Source organism: Pteronotus mesoamericanus, unplaced genomic scaffold (genome assembly GCF_021234165.1).
Source record: "Pteronotus mesoamericanus isolate MK-2021 breed Mesoamerican mustached bat unplaced genomic scaffold, CSHL_Meso_final contig_25, whole genome shotgun sequence".
NCBI lineage: Eukaryota > Metazoa > Chordata > Mammalia > Chiroptera > Mormoopidae > Pteronotus > Pteronotus mesoamericanus.
Genome location: NW_026555105.1, coordinates 27,215,823 through 27,241,338, shown reverse-complemented (window position 1 = coordinate 27,241,338; position 25,516 = coordinate 27,215,823). Strand labels below are relative to the sequence as shown.

Genomic DNA, 25,516 nt, shown 5'->3' with positions numbered 1-25,516 from the left:
GACAAAACAAACAAAAAAAAGACCCAAAAGACAACTATTGCACCATGTCAGGTAAATTAAGAAATTGCTGGAACCAAGAATATGGGCCAAAGGTAGGTCTACCTAGTAACTGAGTGAAAAAGAGAGAAACCTTTATTTTGCTGTATAAAGGGTTTTCTCCTTTCCTGAATTTCAAATATCCTACATCAAATTTTATGACTGTGGCTTCACAAAATGGTGAAATCTGTACAAAGTCAGAGAAATAACTTATGATCAGGAAAGGGGGACAATAAATAAAGCACTCATTTCAACCCTAGGCCTCCTGGATGATTCATTGAAACCACTGTTGTATAACATCCAAATAACAGCTCATTATGAGATTTATATATTGGCACCCAGATTCTATGAGGAGCTATGTGAGGTCTGACAATGCTTAAATAAATAGCCTATTTAGAATATTAGCAGGAAATGCTAATGATACAGGGGGAAATTTTAAAGCATATATAAAATGATATCATCAGTAATACTACAAGTGTGCAAAAGTGAAAAAAAAATAGCTAGAAGGAAATTCTAGTTTTTACCAAAATGACTGTTCCCTCTTTCTTTTTAGGTGCCCAGAGCATGCTCTCTCCTGCTTCTTCTCCCACCTCACTAGCTGCTCGTTCTGCTTCACCTCTTTCTTTTTAATTGTAGCAAAATATACATACCATAAAATTTACCATTTTGATGACTGTCAAGTGTACAGTGTAGTGACATTAAGTAAATTTACATTTTTATGTTGTGAAATCATCACCACCTTTTAACTCCAGCACTTTTAAACCTTCTCTAACTGGAATTCTGTACCCCTCAAACAATAATTCTCTGGTTTCCCTCTCTAGCGGATGGAATCTGCCACTCTACTTTCTGGCTCACTGGATTTGCTATTCAAGGTATCTCATAAAAGTGAAATTATATTTGTCATTTTGTGTCTAGCTTATTTCACTTGGCATACTTTCTTCAAGGTTTACCCATGTTGAGGTTTGTATCAAAATTTCATTCCTTTTTAAGGCTAGATAATGTTCCATTGTATGTGAATAGTATATTTTGTATATCCATTCACCTACTGATGGATGTTTGGGTTATTTCTATCTTTTGGATACTCTGAGTAATGCTACTATGAATACCTCTACACTATAAGTGTCCGTTTGAGATCCATGCTTTCAATTTTGGGGGTATATTCCATTCTCAGTCTCTTTTCCTAGTTCTTCCTCATCTTCTCAAAGTCTAAATGGAGGTCCCAGGTTCAGACATCAAACTTCTATCTTTTATACTGACATTCCTTAGGAGACCTGACTGGGCTCTAAGCTTCAAATAATTAAAGTTATAACTTCATGGCCAACACTTCCACTAGCCTGAAGACTTGTATATCTAAACATGACATCATCAGGTAGAAGTCTAACAGGTATCTCAAACTTTAAATATCCAAAATGCAAACTGGATATTTCTGTTCATCACAGGCCACAGCAACAAAATTTTCCCACTTTCCCAAGTCAAAACACTATGAGTTGTCCTTGAATCTATTCTTTTTTTCTCATGTCTCACATCCAACGCATTAACAAACTCTTTGGTTCGACCCTAAAAATATATTCATATTCTGACATTTTTTTCTACACCTCTTCATCATCATCAACACTGTCACAGCCATTTAGTTGATCTCTCTGATGGTTCCTGTATCCTCTCTAGTCAACAGTGTAACCAGTGATGCTTTTAAAAACTGAAGTCAGATCTTGCTTCTCCTGTGCTCAGAAACTTCTATTCCCTTCTCATTTCCCTACAGGAACAGACAAAGTGATTAACATGGTTTATAAAGACCAAATTAATGTGGCCTCTGGCCACCCCCGACTTCATCATTCTTTCTTGCACTCTACTGTACACACATCGGCCTCCTTTCTATTCCTCAAATATGCCAAGTGTGTTCCTTCCCCAGGGCCTTTCCTCTTGCAGTGCCCTCTGCCTGGAATGCTCCTCCCTCCATTCATATCTCTGCGTATATAACTTCACGTCATCATGAAAACTTACTCCAACCATGGTTCTGCAAAACAGCAGGCCTCTAGGCAAGTCATGGTCAGTGAGTCTGTTCTGCTTTATTCCTCTTAGTGGGACTTATCTGTTACCTGTTTTCCCCTCCTGATGGAAACCTGTTCATAGGGGTACAGGCTCTGGTATACACTGCTTTCCAACTCTGTGTGTTCAGTGATATCAGGTTGTGGTTTAATCCTAGCAGGTTGAGAATATTTACCCGAAGAAAATTAGGGAACACAACAAATAAGTGATTTCCTTTTTTTGTTGTTATTGCTGAAAGAAACTTTAGCAGCAGCACCAGTTCCCCCTTCAAAGCAGAATGTTATAGGAGAGCAGAGTTGCATGTCTTTGTTGTTCAATGCTATTCTCCGAGTGCCCAGAGCAGTGCCCGGCAAAAACAGGCACCCAATAACCATTTGTCGCCTCCACTAAGAATGAATTTTAAAGCCATCATTTTCATATAGGGTGTAGGAAAAAAGAACCTGATCAACTTTTAAGATTTAATTTTACTCTAACCTACCTGACATGATTCTGGTAATACTATATACCACCTAGAATTTAACTGTGGCCTGGATATTTAGAAGGCATTGTATTCCAATTAACATTACGCATCTGAAATAAACTGTCCTTTACCAATAGAATGAAAGGATTGTCACCTAAGCACATGAAGCAGTTTTCTTTGCATAATACACAGTTTGAAAGGAAAGCTATAGAAATATCTTTCAATGATACTGCTGCAGGCATTATTGAGAGCTGAATATCAGGAGCCCACAGTTTCATGTCCTAAACCTGGGAGGGCCTTTCCCCATGGAGTCGCTCTCTCCGGAGTCCAAAGCAATCCTAGAATTGCTTTTGAGAAGTCATTTGTCTTTCTTTTGTTTTTTTGTTTATTTGTTTGCATAGCTCCTTACCTTACTTAGAATGTGACCTGATTTTTTTTTTTTTAAGTTAACCTGATTTGCTGTGACCAAAGTGAGAAGTTTTAGGTCGTGTAAACCTGCTGGACATCAATTTTACAGTCTGTAAGACACAGTGCCTCAACTTGATTAACTTCCCATTTTAATTAGAATCAAGGATTAACAGAACTTATGCCTTTTATCATATACCTCCCACCCCAAATTCATAGATAAGGGAGTAGAGGCACAAAACGAAAGAACAACTCCCTTAGGCTACTTAATGGCAGAGCTGACACCAAACCCACACCTCACCTTTTCCAGTCTTGTCTACTATTCAATACACCTAGGGATGAAATACCTCCTAAGAACCCTGAGGGTAAAGAAACTATCTTTTCCAGCAACATTTCTGAAACCCTTCTGACATAGCCCATGGTAAAAAAAGGAAAAAAAAAAAGAAAGAAAAGAAAAAGAAAAAACGCTTTATGTTGTGACCCAGAACACACAACATACACAAAGGAGGTTTCACAAAGCAACTCGCTCTGCGTAAGACACTGATATTTGTCATTCTCATCAGACCTATTCCATTTTATTAATGCTGCACATGAGCCACTAAATTGATCTGTGGGGTCAGAAACCACTAGCAGATCAGAAACCACAGTGACAAACATTCTTTTTAAAAGCACAGATCCTTTTGGAATGAAGATCCAGAGAGTATGTGTTTATAGCAGTGATTTTCAACTGGTGAGCCACAAGGATTTTTAGAACATGCAATAGCTGACTATTTAGTCAGGGTGCACTGACCTCTTTTTCCCTTAGATTGTCAAATTAAAAAAATGACAACAGCAAACACAACAATAACCGTCCAATGTGAATGAATCAAAATGATACCTACTTTTTTTTTTGTCAGATTGGCAAAACATGTATTTCTTGGTGAGCCGCAAAATTTTAGTAATTAGTTTACGTGTGTCATGAGATGAAAAGGGTTGAAAATCACTGGCTTATAGCACAGACAAGATGTATTATCATAGCACCCTGACCTTTAAATGTGTTTCATAAGCCTGAGAGGGACGGAGGGTGAAAGCACGAGAGACGATCTAAATGTATTTTAAATTTCAATGAACAAGGTAGGTGCCTTTAACTTTTAGCTTTTACATTTGCATAAAAATCTCCCACATACTTTTTTTTTAATTTGAGAAATTTCAAAACCGGTAACTTGAACAAAGGCTGTATACAGGAAATCGTATCTGAAATTGTATGCATTGTGTTGGGAGATGACATTTAAAATTCATTAACTGGGTAACACATAGAAGCTTTTCCATTTCTTACAAACGTTATTTCAAATCACAGCAGGCATAAAAAAACAGTTCATCTTCGACTAGACTGTGAATTTATATGTGATGAGATGCTGTGAAAAACAAAAATAATATGAATATTTAGATAAATATTTGCAGGATGTCTGGGTATTTTGATAAATAATATATGCTCTACAAATATTCTTCCTTGTGCCCCACAGAAAGTCTTCCACTCAATCTGCCTTCTGTTGCACTGCCTTTCCACCCTAGGTTTCTAAGCTTTTTACACTCCAAACTGGAGTCTTTACACTTTCTAATCTTCCACTGTTAGTCCGACTGCTTTTGTTCTAGTTGACTCAATGGTCTCCTCTTAGTTAGTTTTCCTCCTCTGAGCCCTATGCCTCCTTCTATGAGGTGGTAATTTAGCAATCATTCTGGAATACTCTGGAGGAGTACTTGGGAGTACTTTGGTACCTGTCTTAAAGAACGGCAGCTGGCAAAGCCAAGACCTGTCAGGGGTGGTGTGCAGAAGGTGGCCCCTTCGGAGATCCCAAAGAGAGAAGGAATTTATCCCTTCCAGAACTTTGGAAGCCAGGTTGGTGAGAAAAAGAAGCTCTTATACCTCTGTGACATTTTTTTGAGCAGCTGAATGAGACCTCACCTGACCCCAGCACTTCCACTGAAATTTCCAATACATTCCAATCATTTTTAAGAAATTCTGTTTTTATTTACACAGTTGAACTGGGGTTTTCTTTTACAACTTAAAGATTTTTAAACTGATATGATTATCAGCTTCTTTCTTTCCTATTAATCCACAAAGCCCCTTTCAGCCACGTCCCTCATAAATTTCTCTTTATATGACAAACTTTTCCAAATTAAGTGAGTAAAATAATAAAAAACAACTTCCTGCAAATCTGCCTTGAAATTTTTAGTAACAATAAATACAAAAATGATTATGACAATACCAACAATAGTGGCTAATATTTAATGAGTACTGATTATATAGTAGCAATAAGTTAAGGCAGCGGTGCTCACATTTTGCTGCAAATTTACTTTTCAAAACCCTGATGTCCATGCCACACTCGTGTCAATTAAATTCTTTCGACATCAGAATCACTGGGCATAGGGAACAGGCATCACCATTTTTTAAAAATCTTCACCCAAAGATATGTCTGTTGATTTTAGAGAGAGAAGAAGGGAGAAAGAGAGGAGAGAGAAACACTGATGTGAGACAGAAACATTGATCAGTTGCCTCCTGCACGCCCCCTGACTGGGAATTGAATCCATGATGGCCAGGTCAAGCATCAGCAATTTTTAAAGCTTTCTAGGTTGTTCCAAGGGCAATTGAATTTGTGAACTCCTCTGTTGAGAGTTTGCTAGTAAGTTACTTAATCCTTATAGAATTGATGTAAAGTCTCATCATCATCATTATCATCATCATCATTATCATCATCATTGTTACTATTAACATTATCAAGACTTAACCAATGAGGAAAAAACCTGAGTCTCAGGAAGGTCACACAAAATGTGCAACAGAACCCAGCTTTGAAAATATTCAAGTAGGTTGAGGTTCTTGAAAACTAGCAAGGAATGGAAAGGGAAAAAGCCCAAAACATGGATAATCCACAGAGAAAGCAATCTTTGGTGGAAAAACAGTAAAAGCCAGAGTACTCTGCGTTATCTGTCCTCAAGAGAAGCATTTTAGGATCTCATAGTGGTTTATCAGCACAGTACAGACCCCAGCTCTATTCATTTGTCATCATTCCATAGACATTTATCAAACCGCATCCACAAATGAAGCACAACTGATAAGCAGGCTGTGGACTGAAATAAAAAGATTCAAGCCTGAAAAACTCTCCATGTGCCAGAGGAATGGACTTATACTCTGATGCCTGAGGATACAGAGGGGTCTGACATAGTGTAGGCAACTGTATTTAACAAATATTGATAATGAAATTTCAAGTTAGGCCAATAAACTTGAATTGAAAGGTGAACTTTATTACTATGTTATCAATATCATTTTAACAGGCATACATAAAACTTGGCTGAAATATTGTTGGAAGAAGAAGAAAAACAGTATTCTTTCCTATACTAAAAACTGTGAACAATTTTTAATCATTCTCAAATCGTTAATGATGCAAAATTGAAAAACTAAACCATTGAAGTTCCATTATATTACTGAGACGAATGTAAATATGTGCTGTTTTCACATGAAAAACCAGTAGAAACTTTCTTGAAAATGATTTAATTTTTCTTTCTTTTTCATTCTTACATTTTCATGTGAATCATTTTTAACCCCTTCAGTAATAAAAGCAGTATTTGGTTGTTTGCTCTGTGGTTAAATCTGCCAGTCATTGCTGCACTGTTACACATCTGAAGAATAATCATTCCAGATGACTTTTTTGTCTTCCTGTATCTCCACAGATAAAACAATGATAATCTTTGATGTCAAAGAAACTATTTTGACTTTTAAAGGATAAAACAAAAATTTGCAGGCAGATATTCAAATAGAAAATTGCTAGTTTTATGTCAATTATAGAAGGAGGCAAGAGATAATGGATGGCACCTCTACTTCATTATTTGCCAATACTCTCTATGCTAGAAAGGAAGTATTTATAGTATTAAAATTTAAATAAAGTAAAAAGTAGTTTCCCACTTTGACAGAGTCAACATGTATCAGGTAATCTAAGTTTAAAAAAATATATATATACACACATATATATATGTACATCCCTTATTCAGCATGTTTAAACCATCTCCAAAAAACAAAGTGCTAACATTACTTTGACTATTTCTTCAGTATGTTTTTCAAACCAAAACAAATTGATATTCCACACAACTGATCCCAAAGTCTGCTGGTCTAGTTACTTCACTAGTAACATGTGCAGAAAGAACTCTTACACCCTTTTGGCTTCATGGACAGAATGATTTCAATTGCAAAGCATTTGAGCTATCAGGTTCTGTTTATCATGTGTAAAAGGTTACTATACTTATGCTTATGAGGCTCAGGAATTTTTCAAGTAATTTCAAACACATTTTAACAATTTAGAATTACCCAGTAACTTTAGCATTGTTATTTTTTTCAAACAAAAATAAAGCAAGCCCTTATATCCAACTATATATTTGCTCATTGTTTCCGTCTTTTAAAAAAGTGGAAGTGTTCAGAGCACGCTTGCTTTTGGAAGGGCTGGCTGTTTTATTATGTATTACAACATCTACAACAGAGAAACTTTTAATTGGGGCAATTAATTGATACCGTGACACAGCTAAGTAATCAAGGCAGCATCTGGTATGGGCACAGTGCTCCATGTCCTACCTTGGGAGCTTTGGCATGTTTCCCACATCTGGCATCCTTGACAAGGCTGAGATCTAACAGCTCCGTCTCCTGGAAGGCAAAAATGTGAAACTGTTAACCATCCACATAGATCTCTTTTCTTTGTTTTATGTCTTTGACTTATTGACATCACTTTTTAAAATATACTGTATTTTGCTGTGTATGTTGTGCTCCTACGTAGAATGTGCACCACGTTTTTGACCCAAACTTTCAGGAAAAAAATCTTCCATTTTAATTTTTTAGTTCACTTTTTATTTATTTATATTCAGATTTTTTTTGTACTATAAAGAAATTTTAGCATTTATTTTTTAACATATTATGGTACAAGAAATTTTATGTAACAAATAATTACAAAACACAACAAGAGATACAAAGTATTTCAGGTACTACTTGTATAACACGCATCCTTATTTTTCCCTCAAAAATTTGTCTCTGTGCTCAGCTTCCAGACAAGATGGAGGTATAGGTAGATATACTTTGCTCCCTCACACAACCAAAACAATAATAACAACCAATTTAAAAACAAAAAACAACCAAAACTGCAAGAAAATTGAACTGTGTGGAAGTCCAACAACCAAGGAGTTAAAGAACATTCATCCAGACTGGTATGAGGGGTGGAGACAGGCAGCCTGGGTGGCCAGGATGCGCAACAAGGAGGTGGCTGGCAGACAGGGTGGGTGAGGCGGTGGCTGGCAGACCAGGATACCCCACATTCATGTGTAGATTAGCCAGGAGGAACATTTGGGACCAAGACAGATCACACAACCCAGGGTTCTAGCATAGGAAACTGGAGCCTCAAAACCTCTGGCCCTAAAAATCTGTGGGGGTTGTGGTGGCAGGAGAAACTCCCAGTCTCACAGGAGAGTTCAATGGAGAGACCCACAGGGTCCTACACAAACCCACCCACCTGGTAATCAGTACCTGAAAAGGCACAATCCTCTTGTGGAAAGTGAGGAAAGTGACTGAAAGTGGGGCGACAGCCAATCAAGCAGCCTTGTGCTCTCTCTGATGCGCCCCCCACATACAGTGTCACAACAAAGCTAAGTAGGTTGCCTTGCCCAGGCAAATACTTCAGGCTCCACCCCTTACAACAAAACAGGTGTGTCAAGGCAAAGAAATATGACCCAAATAAAAGAACAGATCAAAACTCCAGAAAAAGAACTAAGCAACAAGGGAGAGAGTCAATCTATCAGATGCAGAGTTCAAAACACTGGTAATTAGGATGCTCAGAGAAATGATTTGATTATTGATGCAAAATAAAGGAAGAAGTAAAGGCTCTACAAAGTGAAATAAAGAAAAATACACAGGGAGCTAAAAGTGAAGAGAAGGAAACCGGGGCTCAAATCAACAATTTGGAACAGAAGGAAGAAATAAACATTCAACTGGAACAGAAGGAAGAAACAAGAATTCAAAAAAGTGAGGAGAGGCTTAGGAACCTCTGGGAAAATTTAAACATTCCAACATCCAAATCATAGGGGTGCCAGAAGGAGAAGAGGAAAAGCAAGAAATTGAAAACTTATTTGAGAAAATAGTGAAGGAGAATATCCCCAATCTGGCGAAGGATAGACTTGCAAGTCCAGGAAGCTCAGAGAGTCCCAAAGAAGTTGGGCCCAAGGAGAAACATATCAAGACACATCATAATTAAGTTATCCAAGATTAAAGATAAGGAGAGAATCTTAAAAGCAGCAAGAGAAAAGGAGACAGTTACCTACAAAGGAGTTCCCATAAGACCATCAGCTGACTTCTCAAAAGAAACTTTACAGGAAAGAAGGGGTTGGAAAGAAGTATTCAAAGCCATGAAAAGCAAGGACCTACAATCTAGATTACTCTATCCAACAAAGCTATCATTTAGGATGGAAGGGCAGATAAAGTACGTCCCAGATAAGGTCAAGTTAAAGGAGCTCATCATCACCAAGCCCTTATTATATGAAATGTTAAAGGGACTTATCTAAGAAAAAGGAGACAAACTCACGATAATCAACAACTGAACCTAAAACAAAAAAACAAAAAACTAAGCAAACAACTACAACAGGGACACAATCACAGAAATGGAGATCACATGAAGGGTTATCAGTGGGGAGGGGGAGAAGGGCTTGGGGGGAAAGGTACAGGGTATACGAAGCATAATTGGTAGGTACAAAATCGAGAAGGGAGGTTAAGAATAGTATAGGAAATGGAGAAACTGAAGAACTTATATGTACGACCTATGGACATGAACTAAGGGGGAGAAATACTGGAGAGAGGAGGTTGCAGGGCAGAGGGGGATAAAGGAGAGAAAATAAATGGGACAATTGTAATAGCATAATCAATAAAATATACTTTAAAAAATTGGGTGTAAAGGTACACATTATACATGGCAAAATACAGTAGTATCTTGAGACCTGCCTGAAGATTTCTTTACAGTTGGAATATTTTTCCTTATACCATTGATTAAATGGATTGGAATGAAAACAAAAAGATAGCAAACTGCTAACTATTCAGTTTAATATACAGTCTAATATATTTTAAGTATAATATGTGTGGTTTGGGTCCCCAGTTTATCATACAAGCCATTGCTAAGTCATGATGAATCAGGCCTTCCTGTTTTCCTGTTGAAAAATAACCCTAAGAGTCACTCTGAGTATAAACAAGGCTATGTGTGGGGTGAAGGATCAGGGGGAAAGAATGGAAGATGATGCTCCTCCCACTTGCTCACAGAATACCCAGCTCATCCGGCCAAGGTGAAAAAGATGGATCTGCCTCCACTACTCACCCTACCCAAGCCTTTTGCATACATATCTTATGTCCTGGCCTTTTCATTTATTTATTATACATTTTTGAATATTTGTAATATTCAAGTTACTTCAGGGTACTACACTCACAAGATATGATTGCTTCTCTGGATGGACTTGCCACCAATTAGAAGACTAAGAAATGTATATGTGTAAGACCAAGAAGAAAGTGTCAATGCCAAATTTAAAGTTACCTGCCATGGAAATCAGCAGAGGAAAGAAGTTTCCCCCAAGGGACTCAGAGAAAAATCCAGGAAGGAGTCATTGAGCACAGAGAAGAGAACTTTGGAGGGAAGAGGTTGATCCCAATTGGAGGGTACAACATCAGCAAATATCCATAAAAGAAAGGACCAGACATTTGGGTGAAACCTCGAGGTACTTGTGGCCTTTCGACACTTAAAGGAAGAGAACATTGCAGGGGAAAGGAGTAGGGTGGAGGAGAAAAATAGAGAAGCACCCAGGAGTAAGAAATAACGCAAGGAAAAGCATAATTTATGGCAGTACAAAAGGGGATTCACATGAGCAATATTTAGTGCTCCATTGCTGGGGCACAGGACATACAAAGAAAAGTCATGGGATAGGACACAAGGAAGGGATATGGTCAAAAGGATGGAAACTCTGAAAGTCTAGTTAAGGACACTAAGCATGAGGTTTGTGACACACAAGCTGCTGAGTTATACAGTGGACTCTACCACCGCCCAGATGGGGCCATGGGACAATAAGCAGACTCACCCTAATGTGACTCCAGCCATCCAACCTATATTTTCTAGACAACAAGCCAGTGGATGAAGGCACCTGGCCCCGTTCTCTCAGCAGGAGGCATTACATCATGACTCAGCCACTCATAGACCCTCTGGATGGGAGTGGCCCTAACTTCTCATAGGCCCCAAATGTCCTCAAGTACGGGCAGCTGGGCCTCCCAGAAAACTTCAAACAATTTCCACCAACTCCAAATGTGCGGAGCAAAATGCACTGATTATTTTCCTGTGCCCAAGGCTGACCTCATGTTTGCAGCAAAATAAAAGTTCAATAAGAGGTGATGTTCCTCCACGGAAATGCAAACCCAACAGAAGTCATGGCCACAGCACCCCTCTCAGTGGGCTGAAAGGAGGACAAGAGCCAGTGCCTTCTCTCCTTTTGCTCATCCTGACTATCCTAGCAGATTCCTTAGCCCATTCCCTGTTACATGTGACTCTGTGGAAATCCTCCCAAATCCTGGGGTGTGACAGGCAGCAAGCTGGCAAGGAATTTTCAGGACAGAGTAACTGGTGCCATGGTTCCCCTAAGGCCACACCACGTAGTATGGAAGGTCACCTTATGAATGCTAGAAAAGAAGGTCATCAGCCACAGGACTTAGTGCTTCCCTTAAGCAAATATGTAATGAAGTCCTCAGACAGGAAGAGGTGGAGCTTCTAGCCCAGGTTCTTTACCTCCACAACAACAACAACAACCAAAATATTTGCTGGCAAAGGAAACATGGAAAGAGAACTGATTTTGAAGAAGCTTAATCTAGAAGACCTTGCTGTGTGGAAATTTGAAAAAGGAGAAACCCAGTGAAAGGAGGAATATTAGAAGGAAAGATGGAAATGACAACGTGGAGGTTAACAAAAGGAAACAGAACAGTTATAAACAACTCTAGGGTTTCTACCTTCCCCACTGAGACTCAGGAGTCTGGGCAAAATGATAGTGCATGATAGAGATGTTGGTTTGAGGGGCTTATCCAAATGGAAATGTCACTCATTAATTCACTCTAGCATTATTTATTAAACGCTGCAGTGTGTCACTTACAGGCTAAGTACTGAGAAATGAAAGCAAAATAAAACCCACAAAGATCCGATACCCATTTTGAGGAGCAATGCTCTTAAGGAGACTTCTCAAAGTGCACTGAAGACATAGGCAGCAAAGGGCTATAGCGTCTTTTCAGCCAATCCATAGAAATTAGAAGAGCTTTGCAGCCTTCTAATTGTGTGTTTGAGGATGGGGCTTGTTCAGGGAGAAGAAACAGCAGGTACAAATGCAGAAAGGCAGGAATTGAGTACAGAAAGCTACAAATCACTCAGGATACACAGCAGAAGTGCCTTGAGAGTTAGCAAAATCACTCCTGGACTTAGCAGTTGTTATGTGGGTATTCTCTTTGTAATTATTCATAAAACATTGATGTCTATGTTTAATGCACTTTTCATATATGTTGCATGTTTTACATATATGCAAAATAAAAATCACACACACACATATATAATGCATTTTTCTAATTTTATAGCAACATTTCCTATTCAAGAAAATTCTTCCCAGTTGAACAAACAAGAAACTTAAATTTCACTTGTTTGTTTATACATACAAACCCAAATTAAGTTCACAAAGAACTAGATCTTAGCAAGGTATCATTATATAGTCTTTTATATTACAGATAATGAACGCTGTTTTATACTTTTAGCTCAAGAAGAAATGTTCACTCCCCAGGTCACAGAGGGGTAGTTAATGCCAGCTGCCCGAGGGATTCATTTCGATACCACAGCGACTAAGAAACTCTCGCCAGCGTGTAAAATTGTGTGTGCAGGAAAACCACCACAGGGCGCTATCAACGTGGGTAATGTGGCATGGGAAAGACCCAGGTGGAAAATCTGTCCACGGACTCGATGGGCTAGAAAGCGATGATTAAAATAGCGTCTCCCACTTGTATTAACATGCAACAGCCACCACTCTCAGGTTTAACTGCATCCTATTCTCTCCTCCACTACAAAGAAAATGAGCAACCCAGTGCACAGGACCACTAAAATGTTACTTGTATCATTGAAACTTTTTCTAGGTTAATTTTCTTGTGCTAACAGTTGTAGCAAACCACCCTCATTATTGGAAAGCAGTGAAACGATCCCTTTCTCAATTCATTTAAGGACTACTGTTTTCCAGCTTTAAGGTACAGAGGTAACGTGACTTTTAAGGGAAAACCAGGGTCTGAATAAGAAACCTAAAATCAACTAGTCAAATATTCAGCCAGTCATCATCCTGTGATGAGCATCAGTTTTATCATCTATAAAATGAGTATGATCATGCTTTTTCCGCCACTACTCTCAAACATGAGGCTGCATTACAGTCACCTGAAGACTTGTTAAAACACATTCAATGGGCACCATCCATCACAGCTTCTGGTTCAGCGGGACTGGGATAGCCCTGAGAATCCGCACCTCTAATAAGCTCTCAGGTGATGCTGCTCCTGGTCCACAGATGACACTTTGACAAGCACTGCTATATACTCATTCATAGGTTATTATCATAAGGCTTTTTAGGTGAACACGATTGATAAAACTACATATTACTTTTTGTTATAGTAGGTTGTATGAAGAATCTAAAACTGTCATTTCTTTATATAGGGAACTGTCAAATAAAAATACTACACCCACTAAATGCAAAAGTATGGTATTAGGTAAGTTTAATTTTATTTAATTGAAGAAAAACTATCGAATGACAAAAGCCAGCAACCTCCTAATAAGTGTGCTTAGCATAAAATTTTACCCTATATAAATAAAGGTCTCTAATTATTCAGAAATTTAAGTAACCATTGAAACCATTTTATCAATCTTTATTGTAAATGCTAGCCTATAAAACTATACATCTTATTATTTCATAACACTTTAGAAAAGCAAAATAAGGACATTTTGGCTTCTCTCTCACCTCTAAGCTCTTGTGGCAATGGAAAGGGTACTGGGGTCCCCAAAGACCTGCAGGCTACATGGATAAGTAAAAGAGCAATAAACTAACAGACCCCCTTAATTTCCAAGGTACACAATGGCCCCCTGAAGAGATCACACTTGTAGGAACACCCCCAACAATGCACCCCCTGAAGTGTGGACAGATGTGACTTCTCACATTGTCAGTACTGAAAAATGTGAATCAACAGTAATCCAGAGTTTATTTTTGATATTTTGAATAAGCGATGAGAGAACTGAGATAAGCAAGCTAAGGAACAACTAAATTGTCTCCGATGTTTACTATTCAGCAGAAAGATTTTAATCCATCAGCCACAAACACACTGTGAGGTAGATGAGCCATGAAATGCACTGCAAACTCAGGGAACAATACAATTTAAAACTCAAGTCTTTTCCAGAATACCAATTTCTGTGCTCTGTTACTAAATTCCATTAGTTACCCAGTATAATAACATGCTTCAGGTTCAAACAATATATAATCAGAGCAGCAATAACAGTCATAAGCATTTCACAGGGAAGATATTAATGGCTGGGTGTGGAGGGTGATTATGTATACCTCCACATGTGGTATATTCATTAGGTTGTTCAATCTCCATTTACCAGAAGTAAAAGATATTAATAAGTTTTATTGACTGCTAAACTTCCCTAGAATGCCCAATGTTAACTATCTTAAAGTCCTTTAAATGAAGGGTTTTAATTTAAAGAGAAGCAAATGAAATAAACTCAGCTCTTTGTTCCATAACTTTATTCCACCTCGGAGGGAGTGAAAAATCTGGGTAGAGTACTTTTTTAAAAAAAGAAAAGAAAAGTCCCTGTGCTCTCTCTCACTTTGTCTCATTTCTTTTGTTCCCTCACCTTGATTTCTGCCTTTTCCCCCATGATCTGCACTGAGTCTCCGTGTAGGAAATGCCAGTGGAATGGCACACATAGGTCATCAATACCAACCACAGCAGAGAAAAGAAAAAGGTGGCCCAAGTGGATTTCGTTAAGCAAATCTAGGATAAGTGTAGTGCAAATTTCAGCAAACAAGGAGGCGGAAAACTTAACTTGTCCCCTGGAATTGTCATTTGGAATCTATGTATTATTAAGCAAGTTACTACAGATGTCTGTGCCTTCTATGCTCATCTGTCAAACAGAGATGCAGATGCCAGAACACCCTCCTCATTTGGCTCTTGCTAAATCCACTGAAATATTAAATCCACTGAAAGCAGAGAGACCTGCATACAGACCCATTGTTAGGCTCGTGATTTCCCATTCAAGTGAGAGGGAAGAGACAGTAGTAGGGAAGCCCAAAATGGTTAGGCAAAGAATCGAACCAACTGAATGACAGAGATGATGGGCTACCACTGCCATGATTACATTGCCCTTTTTGGCAAATGCGAAGGGATGTTGCAGTTGTGATTAATGTGTCTAATCAGATGACTTAAATTTAACCACAAGAGAGATGAGATTTTCAAAAGAGGATCTAAAAGTGAGAGACTTGAAGCAGTAGTAGAGATGCTAGCCTGCTGGCTGTGTTGTTTATTGCCTAGGAAAAGGGAAGGCCTCTATGAGCTAAGGGCCTCAGTCCTAGTGACAAAGTACTGAGTAACGGCAACAACCTGACTGAGTTTGGAAGAGGAACTCCAGCTCCAGAGGAAAAACAGCCCTGCAGACACTTCTAATGCAGCCTTGGGGGGCCCTGAACAGGTGAGACCCATTCAAACTGTAAGATGATAAACACTTATTGTTTAAAGCCACTAGGTTTGTGGTAACTTGTTATGCAGCAATAGATAACTTATATACTACCCTCATTGTTTCCAAGTGCAAACGCATTTAATCAGAAAGGAATGTGAATGAATTTACATATCTGGACACTCTAACCCAGCATAAAAATGACCGCGATGCTGTTATCCTTTCTAAACATATCCAACATGAAACAAGTACTATAACTGAATCACAGAATTTTGGAACTGAAAAATATTTCACATGAGGATACTGAGTCCCAGAGAAAATACATCAATTGCCTGTGATCACCAAGACTGAGTCTAGGATAGAAAGGGCCTTTTTTCCCCCTAAAAAATTATTTTTCGGTATTGATAAAAATATCAGGAGTATTAACGAGTAATACAAATAGAAAAAGGAACACTTACATCTTTGTTCATGTACAAGAAAAGCTACCAGGATAAAGAGAATGTAACACTAGCTTTAAAGGGCTGTGCCTCCACAAGGCAATGTGAATTATATTGGCAAATACCTAGTTAATTTTTTTTATTTGTAGATAATCAGAAAGATAGTTCAGCCTCTGGTTATGCAGTAGCCAAATTTCCTCGTCCTTACTTCCTTCTCCAGCTCCCTGAGAAATTTTGATATATTCATCTAAGAATAAAAGTTGCTTAAGTTGGAAGTTAATGCAACTAAGCATAAAATTATATCCATAGTACCAAAGTTTTGTTAAGACATAAAGTTAATAAAACTTAATTGTAATAGTTTTATGTTTATAATCTGATGTATTTATAACCAGATGCAGCTACATCTGTGGGGAAAACATGCCGCATGGCTTCCAATGTTCTCAAGTATATTACATCTGAAAATATCTTGTAATTTTTCTTTAATGATGAATGAAAAACAAGTGGAATTTGAAATGTTAGTAACTGGCTCTACTCTAACCTTATTTGGTTGACATAAAAAACTGAGTAAAAAGGCTTCATAGTCACTATGGAAAATCTATATATATTCTAAGGAGGAATAATATCAGGGGTATATTGGATCTTATAACAAACACGTTATATTTCCCTAGTTCTTAGTTCTTACTTATTAACAAGCATATTATGGAGGGAGTCACTGCATTTTTATGAACAAATAATGATGTTGCATTTGTTAAGGTTTCAGAGGGTTTTTTTAAAAATTGTAACTATGACCATAAAGGTTGCATTCTCACTGTTTTCCATGTGTGTACTCAGCAAAAGTCCTTATTTCATGCTAATCAGGTTAATTAGAAACAGTATCCATCATTTGGCAAATAGTTTCAGAAATGCTAAAAACTGTCTTTGGGTGAGCACAGAATTCAATCTCCATAAAAGTTCTCTTAAAAAGATATGGAAATTATATAAATTAAACAGGCAAACTAGCTGTTTCTTTTCCTTTTTCAAAGATTTTATTTATTTTTAGAGAGGGGAAGGAAGGGAGAAAGAGAGGGAAATGTCAATGTGTGGTTGCCTCTCACATGCCCCCTACTGGGGACCTGGCCCACCACCCAAACATGTGCCCTGACTAGAATTTGAACAGGTGACCCTTTGGTTCCCAGGCTAGCCCTCGATCCACTGAGGTACACCAGCCAGAGCACAGGCTGTTTCCACTTGAAAAAACCAGATGATTTAAACTTTGCCAGATTTTCCCTTTAAATCATCTAAAATATTATCTCTGACTATATTGACTCCACTATGGCTGAACAACCAGCCAAGCTTTTATCCCTGGTAGCCCAAGCTGATCTAGTCCCTTAATCTTAATGTAATATTTGAGCATACCACTTATCTGCTTACATGACTTAAATTCTTTCACTTCTCTAGACCAGTGGTTCTTAAAAGTGTGATCCCTGCACCAGTAACATCAGCATGGGTATTTCACAGGAACATGTACGAAATGCAAATCTTCAGGTCCTATCCTAGATGGACATACTAAATCAGAATCTCTGATAGGACCCAAAAGTCTATTTTCATTAAGACGAAGTGATTTATATGTAATCTGAAGTTTGAGAATCTTGTCCTAGATGCTCTTTGGAGACAACAGCTGCTCATGAAGAAGGCTAAGTCACCAGGGCTAGAATTTATTGTAGGACATTGGATAAGCTGCCTAGATCCAGTTAAGAAATAACAGAACCAAAGTCCTAAAAGCAATGACAGAACTGATAATGAGGCTGTTGAGGGGAAAAGTCTTTTTCAGACTACTGTGTTTATAGTAGCATCAATATCACTATAAACTGAAGCAGCTATTTCCACATGGGATCTTACAGAATAGACAAAGTCAAGGAGAGGTTCTAAAGATTCTTGGCCTATTTCCAAATGTTCTGATTCATACCTGAGGATGAGACATCTGGGCTGGCAACTGATGTATTTGCTTTACTCTTTAATCACACAATCATGACATGTCTGGTGACTTCAAAATTTTTAGAGGTACACAAAAATGGCATTTATCCTTTCTTTCCCTAACAGCCACTTTGTAATATCCTTTCAGACAGTCTCATGTTTCTCCGTCTCTATATACTCCAATGTATTTCACAAATTTTTCTGCCTAAAGGTTTTGCATTTTATTCTGCCAATCTACTTATTCCCTGTGTTCTAGGAAACAGGCTTTTTTTTCTTTTAAGATTTAATAAATTTTTACTGCTTCATTGACAATATTCTAAGGCTTTATTTTTTAACCTGTGCTTCATGGAAATGAAAGAATACATTTTTGAACAACCAATGGGTCAAACAAGAAGCTAAAAGGGAAACTACAAAATATCTTGAGACCAAAAAAAAAAAAAAAAGGAAAGAAAAGAAAAACTAAGAAAGAAAAAAAGAATATACGAAAACTTACAAGATACAGCAAAAGCAGCAATCCCAGGACATTTTTAAAAGATTTTATTTATTTTAGAGAGAGAGGGAAGGGAAGGAGAAAGAGAGGGAGAGAAACACTGATCAATTGCCTCTTATATGCGCCCCAACCAGGCATGTGCCCTGACCAGGAATCAAAGCGCTGACCCTTCATTTTGTGGGAAGACACCCAACCAACTGAGCCGCACTGGTCAGGGCACGACCCCAGGATTTTGATGAGCTTTTAATCTCACTTGAAATCCTGAATATGCAAGGAATTAATTTAGCTTCCAAAATGAGATATTTTAAGTTGACAATTGTGCACAAATATCTTTTCTTTTCAAAGAAGACTTGCTTCTTAAGATCATTTTTGGTTTTCTGGAAAGAAAATAGGAATCTAATTGTGCTTTTTCCAATGCTAATTTGTAGGGATAAGGACTGGTTATGTCTATGGGGAGTATGATACCTAATGAATTTTCCTAAAAAGAACATATACTGAGTCAATCAACAAATCATCCCCAATGCCCTAAGTTCTGTAAATTCACCAAAAGTAAACTTTTCATCCAATTGTTGATCAACCTCAACACATAATGCAAACACACAAAATGAGGCTAGCTGTTGTGTATCAAGAACTATAAATGATTCAAATCATTCACTAAATCTAGGGCCAACTTCCAGTTACTCAGGAAATTTTCATAAAACTCCTATAAGAAACTCTACTAATGCCCACCTATATCCCTCCTGGTCCCCTTCACTGTGTTTACTTCCATTCTAACTATTGGCATCTGTGGTCTTTAACTATCTAGAGCCACTTTACCCAGGTGCAGAGAATGAGAAGTACCTCGGAGGCTAGTTCCCCTCCGGAAGCTCATAGCTCATAACAGGTGCAGAAGCGTGAAAGCCCAGTAACCTTGCCTTGGGGCAGAACAAACTTCCAGGTTGAGGCTAGGACTTCACCTGGAAAGCTCACCCTTGGTTGGCTTCTTTCCCTTCACTGACCTGTTTCCCCTACTCTTTTACTGCTGTCTCCGGGAACCCCTTCTTTAATAAATCTCTTGCATAAAATTATTTGCATTTGGGTCTGTTTAGAGAACATGATTCAGAACAGCTAACATTATCAAATAATAGATTTAGAAAATAATGTTAAACTTAAAAATATCCTGGGTCACACATGTAATACTTTTAAAAATCATATTTTTATGCTAATTATTTTCTTTGGCATTTCATACATTTCTGTATATTCTTTGGAATTCGTTGTAAGTTTTCTTTGAAAACAGCTTTTAGCATTATCATAAAGGCAACAAATAAACATTCTTTGAGACTGCAAGCTCTCAATCACTGTACCTCATATTTCATCTCAAATACCCTTAATCAGGTTTTAAAATATTTTTATCTGCCCTGACAGGTGTGGCTCAGTTTGTTGGGCATCATCTTACAAGGCAAAAGTTGCAGGTTCAATTCCCAGTCAGGGCACATGCCTAGGCTGCTGGATTGGTCCCTTGTCAGGGGGCCTGTGAGAGGAAACCAGTTGATGTTTGTCCCTCACATTGAGGTTTTTCTCTCTCTTTCTCCCTCCCATCCCCTCTCTCTAAAAATAAATGCATGAAATGTTTAAAAATATATATATTTTTACCATTTTCCATGAAATAAACATGAGTATATATTATCTACTCTAAAGTGCAAAGAGTTGTTTCCAAAGCTTTGTCACATTATAATCTAAGAGATAGTACATGATTTTTAAAGAAGGAATATTTCTTACTGAAAAAAATTAAAACTTATAAAAATCACCAGCTTACCATATTCCAAACCAGAGTTTATTTTTGTATATTTGGAGCTAAAAAGGAACTATGTTTATATCCACTATATATTAGGTCACTTTCCTTTTGCTGAAGATTTATTTTATTTTCAACCACCTACTCTGACTTCCCTTCTTAACAAAATTTTTCTTAAAAAGTTACTCCCAGAAAAAACTGTCATTGGCAGAACACAGAGCACAATTGCTTTGCATCCTCTCCTTCCTTCCAATCAGGACATCCTCAATTTTAATGCCTCTTTTGTAAAGAGAGTTAAGAAAAAATAATTGTATTAGAATCTTTCAATAAGGGCAAAAGAGGCATAAGAAATAGTCATTAGTTTCCATGGACACTCAGATATTACCTTCCTGGTATGTGGGATATCTGCTTGTTCCGGATCATCTCCTCAGAGATTCACATTTTTGATCAACATCATCATTCACCTTTTGAAGTAGGTTGTATATGCCGATTCCAGGAAGGACCCATACTTTTCAAAAAGGGACCCGCTGTAACTGTTGTTCTTTCATTTCACATTTTTTCACGTTATGATAAATCACTTTATTCTCTAGAGTCTAGAACAACTGAATTTCATAATCTTTTATGAAGACTAAATTTTGACCAGGGTCACTATCCCTGGGTATGTCACTTTTCTAAGTAAATAATTCATGAATTCTTAACACAGGCATTCAACACCCAGAGGACAGATCACTTTTCATTCTTGCACAATATCTTTCTTCTTGCTTAGATGAAAGTAAACTCTAAAAATAAATCTTCCTCAGAATTATTTCCCCTGTAGTATTAAGAAAGTAAATACTCCAGAAAAAAAGTTTTTTAATCTGTGTAGTTCAGACCCTGGACTTGTGTTTAGTGAAAATACTCTACCTTGGTTGTCCATAAAGTTTTTGTGATTTTCTTGTTGTTTTCTTTAATGTCTGAGCAACTTATTCCCTAATCACTTGTAGCACTCAAATAACCCATTTGTCTCTGTTTAGGCCCCATCATAAAAACCTACTGTGTTTCACAACCTAGGTTATTTGGATTTTCAATTTTAAGTCAGATGAACCACATATGCTCTATGTGGGTCAGTCAAAATTAAGTACAGAAGTCTCCATGTACCAAAATTGGTACTTTTCTGCCTTATGATTATGGAATTAAATTAACCTGAGTCTTAAGCACTGTATGTCTTTTGGCATTATTTTTTTAGTACAAAAGCAATCTGTGAGAAATTGCATAGCTTTAGTACCTTTCTCTTTACCTCTTGTGGAATTTTTTGATGGAATGATCACTGGTTCTCAAAGTATGACCCCTGGACCAGCAGTGTCAGCATCACCTGGGGACTTGTTAGAAACATGAATTCCTGGGCCCCACACCAGACGTACTGAACTGGCAGCTCTGAGGGGCGGGATCCAGCAATCTGTGGTATAACAAGCCTCCAGGAGATTTTAATATTCTCTGAAGTGGAGGAACAATGGAATGGGCATTTAGAGACTGGTAACAAATAGCATGTTGACATTTGTTCTTAACAATTTCCTTAGTTATAAACTTTTGAGTCCTTAATAACTCCCTTACTTAAAACACTCATATTTATGTTAAAGCACATACAAAAAGTATACCTTCTTATTTAAAGAAAACGCCTGATATTGATGATATTCAGATGCTATTTTTTTAAACAAAATATGTGCACAACTGAAAACGGGGGGGGGGGTGGAGAGGGAGAGGGAGAGAGACAGAGAGAGACAGAGAGAGAGACAGAGAGGATGAGACTATCAGGGCAGATACAAAACAATAAATAAATCCCAAACACGATGGAGTCTCACTTTTTATCATATCCATTCTGTAAGACTATTTTTAAAGTTAAGAAAAAAATACAGCATGAAGAGGCTCTTTGTTATACACAAGCATTCCAAAGTGCTTTTAAAAACATTTCCTGATGGAATCATTATTAAACCAGTTAAAGGGCACAGAAACCTCAGGTGTTAACTGTCATTGTTACACTTGGTGATTACCATATTATAATAGCGCCACTCTTTTCTCTCTGCATAGCAGAGTGGGTTTGTGTAGTTCAGCATGAACAAGGCTGTGCAAACCTTAAGGCAGAAGTGGCTACTTCTCCACCAGAATTTGTACCTTGCCTTACACAGTCCAGAAAATTGCTAGAAAATCACTCCCTAATCATGAGCCACATTGCACAGCACTCCATTTATGGAGGGTTATATGACTATTCTCACAAATGAAATGTGATGGAAAGATGAGGGTCATTTCCAAGTCTTTTTTTCCCTCTTCTTCCTTTTTTCAGCAATCAAGGAGATCATAAAAAATACTGGAACCACTAGACTGGACAGAGTCTAGGTCTCTAAATCGCCAGGTAGAAGAAAGTCATCTTCAGACCAGAAACACCCATGCTGGACTCTTCAATGAATGGAAACATAATTGTTAAGTCACTGAAATTCTAGAGTTTATCCTTTGTAATAGGATACTTTAGTTAATATAAGGCTTATATGACTTTTTTTAAAAGGACAAATTCTACTATATCATAAAGCATCACAGGCGTATTGTGATGGTTAAATATATGTGTCAGCTTGACCAGGCCACAGTGTACCTAGGTAACTGGCCAAACACTTTTTCTATGTTGTGTCTGTGAGGGTGTCTTTGGATGAGATTAGTATTTGAATGTATAGAATGAGAAAAGCAGATTGTCCTCTCCAATGTTGATGTGCATCATTCAATCCATTAAAGGTCTGGACAGAACAAGAAGGGAGAGAAAGGAAGAATTATTTCTCTGTCTGACTGTTTGAGCTGGGGCATTGGTCTTCTGCACTCACACCCTCATCTCCCATGGCTCTCAGACCTTTGGGCCTGGACAGTAGATTGTGAGACTTCTCCGCCTCCATAAGTGAATGAGCTAATTCATTATAATCAATCAATCTTTTTCTCTCTGTCCTCCCCCATCTCTCTTCTCTCTGTCCCTCTCTGAATAATTGTAATATATACATGGAATGTTAAAAATGGGAGGGAAACATTGTAAGTGAAGAACTATTTTTATGATGGTAAAACTGAGACCTCTAGAAGACTGTGGATACAAACACCCCAGATATCTCAACACATCTTAATTTTACCCACTTTTCTTTTACTGGCTGGACAAAATCTCACTGAAGTTACAGCAAGACTTCTCTAAGTGTCTTGATTAGTACAATTTCATAGTCAGTCATGAAATCATATATTGTGAGTTCTCCAGCTTTGTCCTTCCTTTTGAAGATCATGTTTCCTAGTCTCAGGTCTGCATTTCCATGTAAATTTTTAAAAAGTGTGTTGATATCTTTTAAAAAGGTTTCTGGGAATTTAACTGGAACTGAATTGATTCTATTTTACAGTTGGGGAGAACTGAAATCTTCCCCAAATTGAATCTTCCCATTCATGAGCAAGAGATATTGCCCAATTTACTTAGGTCTTCTTTGATTTCTTTCATCAATGTTTTGTAGTTTTCCACATGCAGATCCATGATAGATTTTGTTAGACTTAACCTTAAGTCATTCAATTTTTGGTGTGATTATAAATGGTATTTTTTTAAAGTTTTAAATTCTAATTGTTCAAAGCAATTGACTTTCATACATTAACCTTGTATCCTGTGATCTTGCTGGATTCTCTTATTTGTTCCAAGTGGATTTGTTTTTATAGATTCTTTGGGGTTTCCTACATAAAATATATCATCTGCAAGTAAGGACAGTTTTATTTCTTCATTTCATTTGCTTATTTTTATTTTTTCTTTTAACTCACTGATTCTCTTCCTCCTCAACTGAACCACATTTGGTACTTTTTCCACAGCCCATTTCCAACCCCCATATTTCTCCTTCTCAGAGTATTGATCTTCTACCTGGTTCTATCCAACCTCATTGTCACATTTATCGTCTTACCTAGCTCCTCTCATTTCACCTTTTCAAATGTCCTTCCCAATTTCCATTTGCAATGCTGCCAGCAATAACCAAAGGGTTCTGTTGTCCTTTTCTCCTTTCCAGACACAATGACCAAACTGCAATCATTCCCTCATCTCTCTGACCACAGAACAGCAAATTGAAATGTAAACAGTAAGAATTCTTCATAGAAGAAGTTCAGACACTAACTGTACAGTCTCCCTGAAAATGCCACTGGTGGAACTGTGTGGCCTGTCATGGAAGCTTATGCACCCATCAGGACCAGCTGAAAGAGGTGAGTATTGGCAAAAGATCCTTGAACCAGAACTTTGCACATACATCGTATTAAGATAACAACTTAAAATTCTTTCATGCTCTTGACAATATATTCACTGTGTACCATTTCCCCTTCTTGTCACCTGTCTAAGATGTCCCTCTAATCTTCAAAATTGAATCTCGGCTCAAACTTCCCAGTCCCTTCCAGCTGTTTTCTCTGAACTACTGAGGATTTTATTATCTGTGCTGACTTTTTGCTCCTTGCACCACTGGTTCTATGGGATTGAACTGTTAAACACAATGGTAAGTTTTGTATGTATGTATGTATGTATGTGCATATATACAGGGTGTGGCAAAAGTAGGTTCACAGTTATTCCTATGGAAAATAATAAAAAATAATAATACAATAATTAATAAATAATAATATAAGAATAAACTGTTTCATGTACTCACAACTGTAAACCTACTTTTGCCCCACCCTGTATATGTGTGTGTGTGCCTATATGTATGTATGCACATTTTAATATTTTGCTTTTCACTTCAAGAAAGTTGCTTGAAGGCCAAAATCCCATTTCATACTTCTTTGCAATACATATACAATCAATTACATTTGATTGGTATTTTTTTTTAAGCAAAGATATTTTATTGCCCTAGTTTTAGCATAATCTGGGGAGGATAATATATTTTTCAAAATATGAATTAAATATCTTTTAATCCTCCTTATAATCATAGTGAATGTGTATCCGTTAAATTTATGTTCAGTTATTTTTTTTAAACAGGCCAAAGTAACAGTAGCTTAGAGAGGATAAAGGCTTATTTCTCTCTCACATAACAGAGGACTACAGGTTGGAGTGCAGGCTTGGTAGGGCTGCATCACAAGGTTGTTTGGGTTCCAGCTTCCTCCCTCCCTCCCTCCCTCCCTCCCTCCCTTCCTTCCTTCCTTCCTTCC

The 25,516-nt window shown here is 37.6% G+C and overlaps 1 protein-coding gene across 3 annotated transcripts in view; it reads right to left on the bottom strand.

The window, feature by feature from the left end:
- PLCB1 (phospholipase C beta 1) overlaps window positions 1-25,516 on the bottom strand; it is a 622,850-nt gene that overhangs the window by 409,120 nt on the left and 188,214 nt on the right. For all 3 annotated transcript variants that reach the window (XM_054574043.1, XM_054574044.1, XM_054574045.1), the window contains exon 3: window positions 7,545-7,613. In XM_054574043.1, the coding sequence (XP_054430018.1) occupies window positions 7,545-7,613 (69 nt within the window). The remainder of the gene's footprint in view (window positions 1-7,544; window positions 7,614-25,516) is intronic.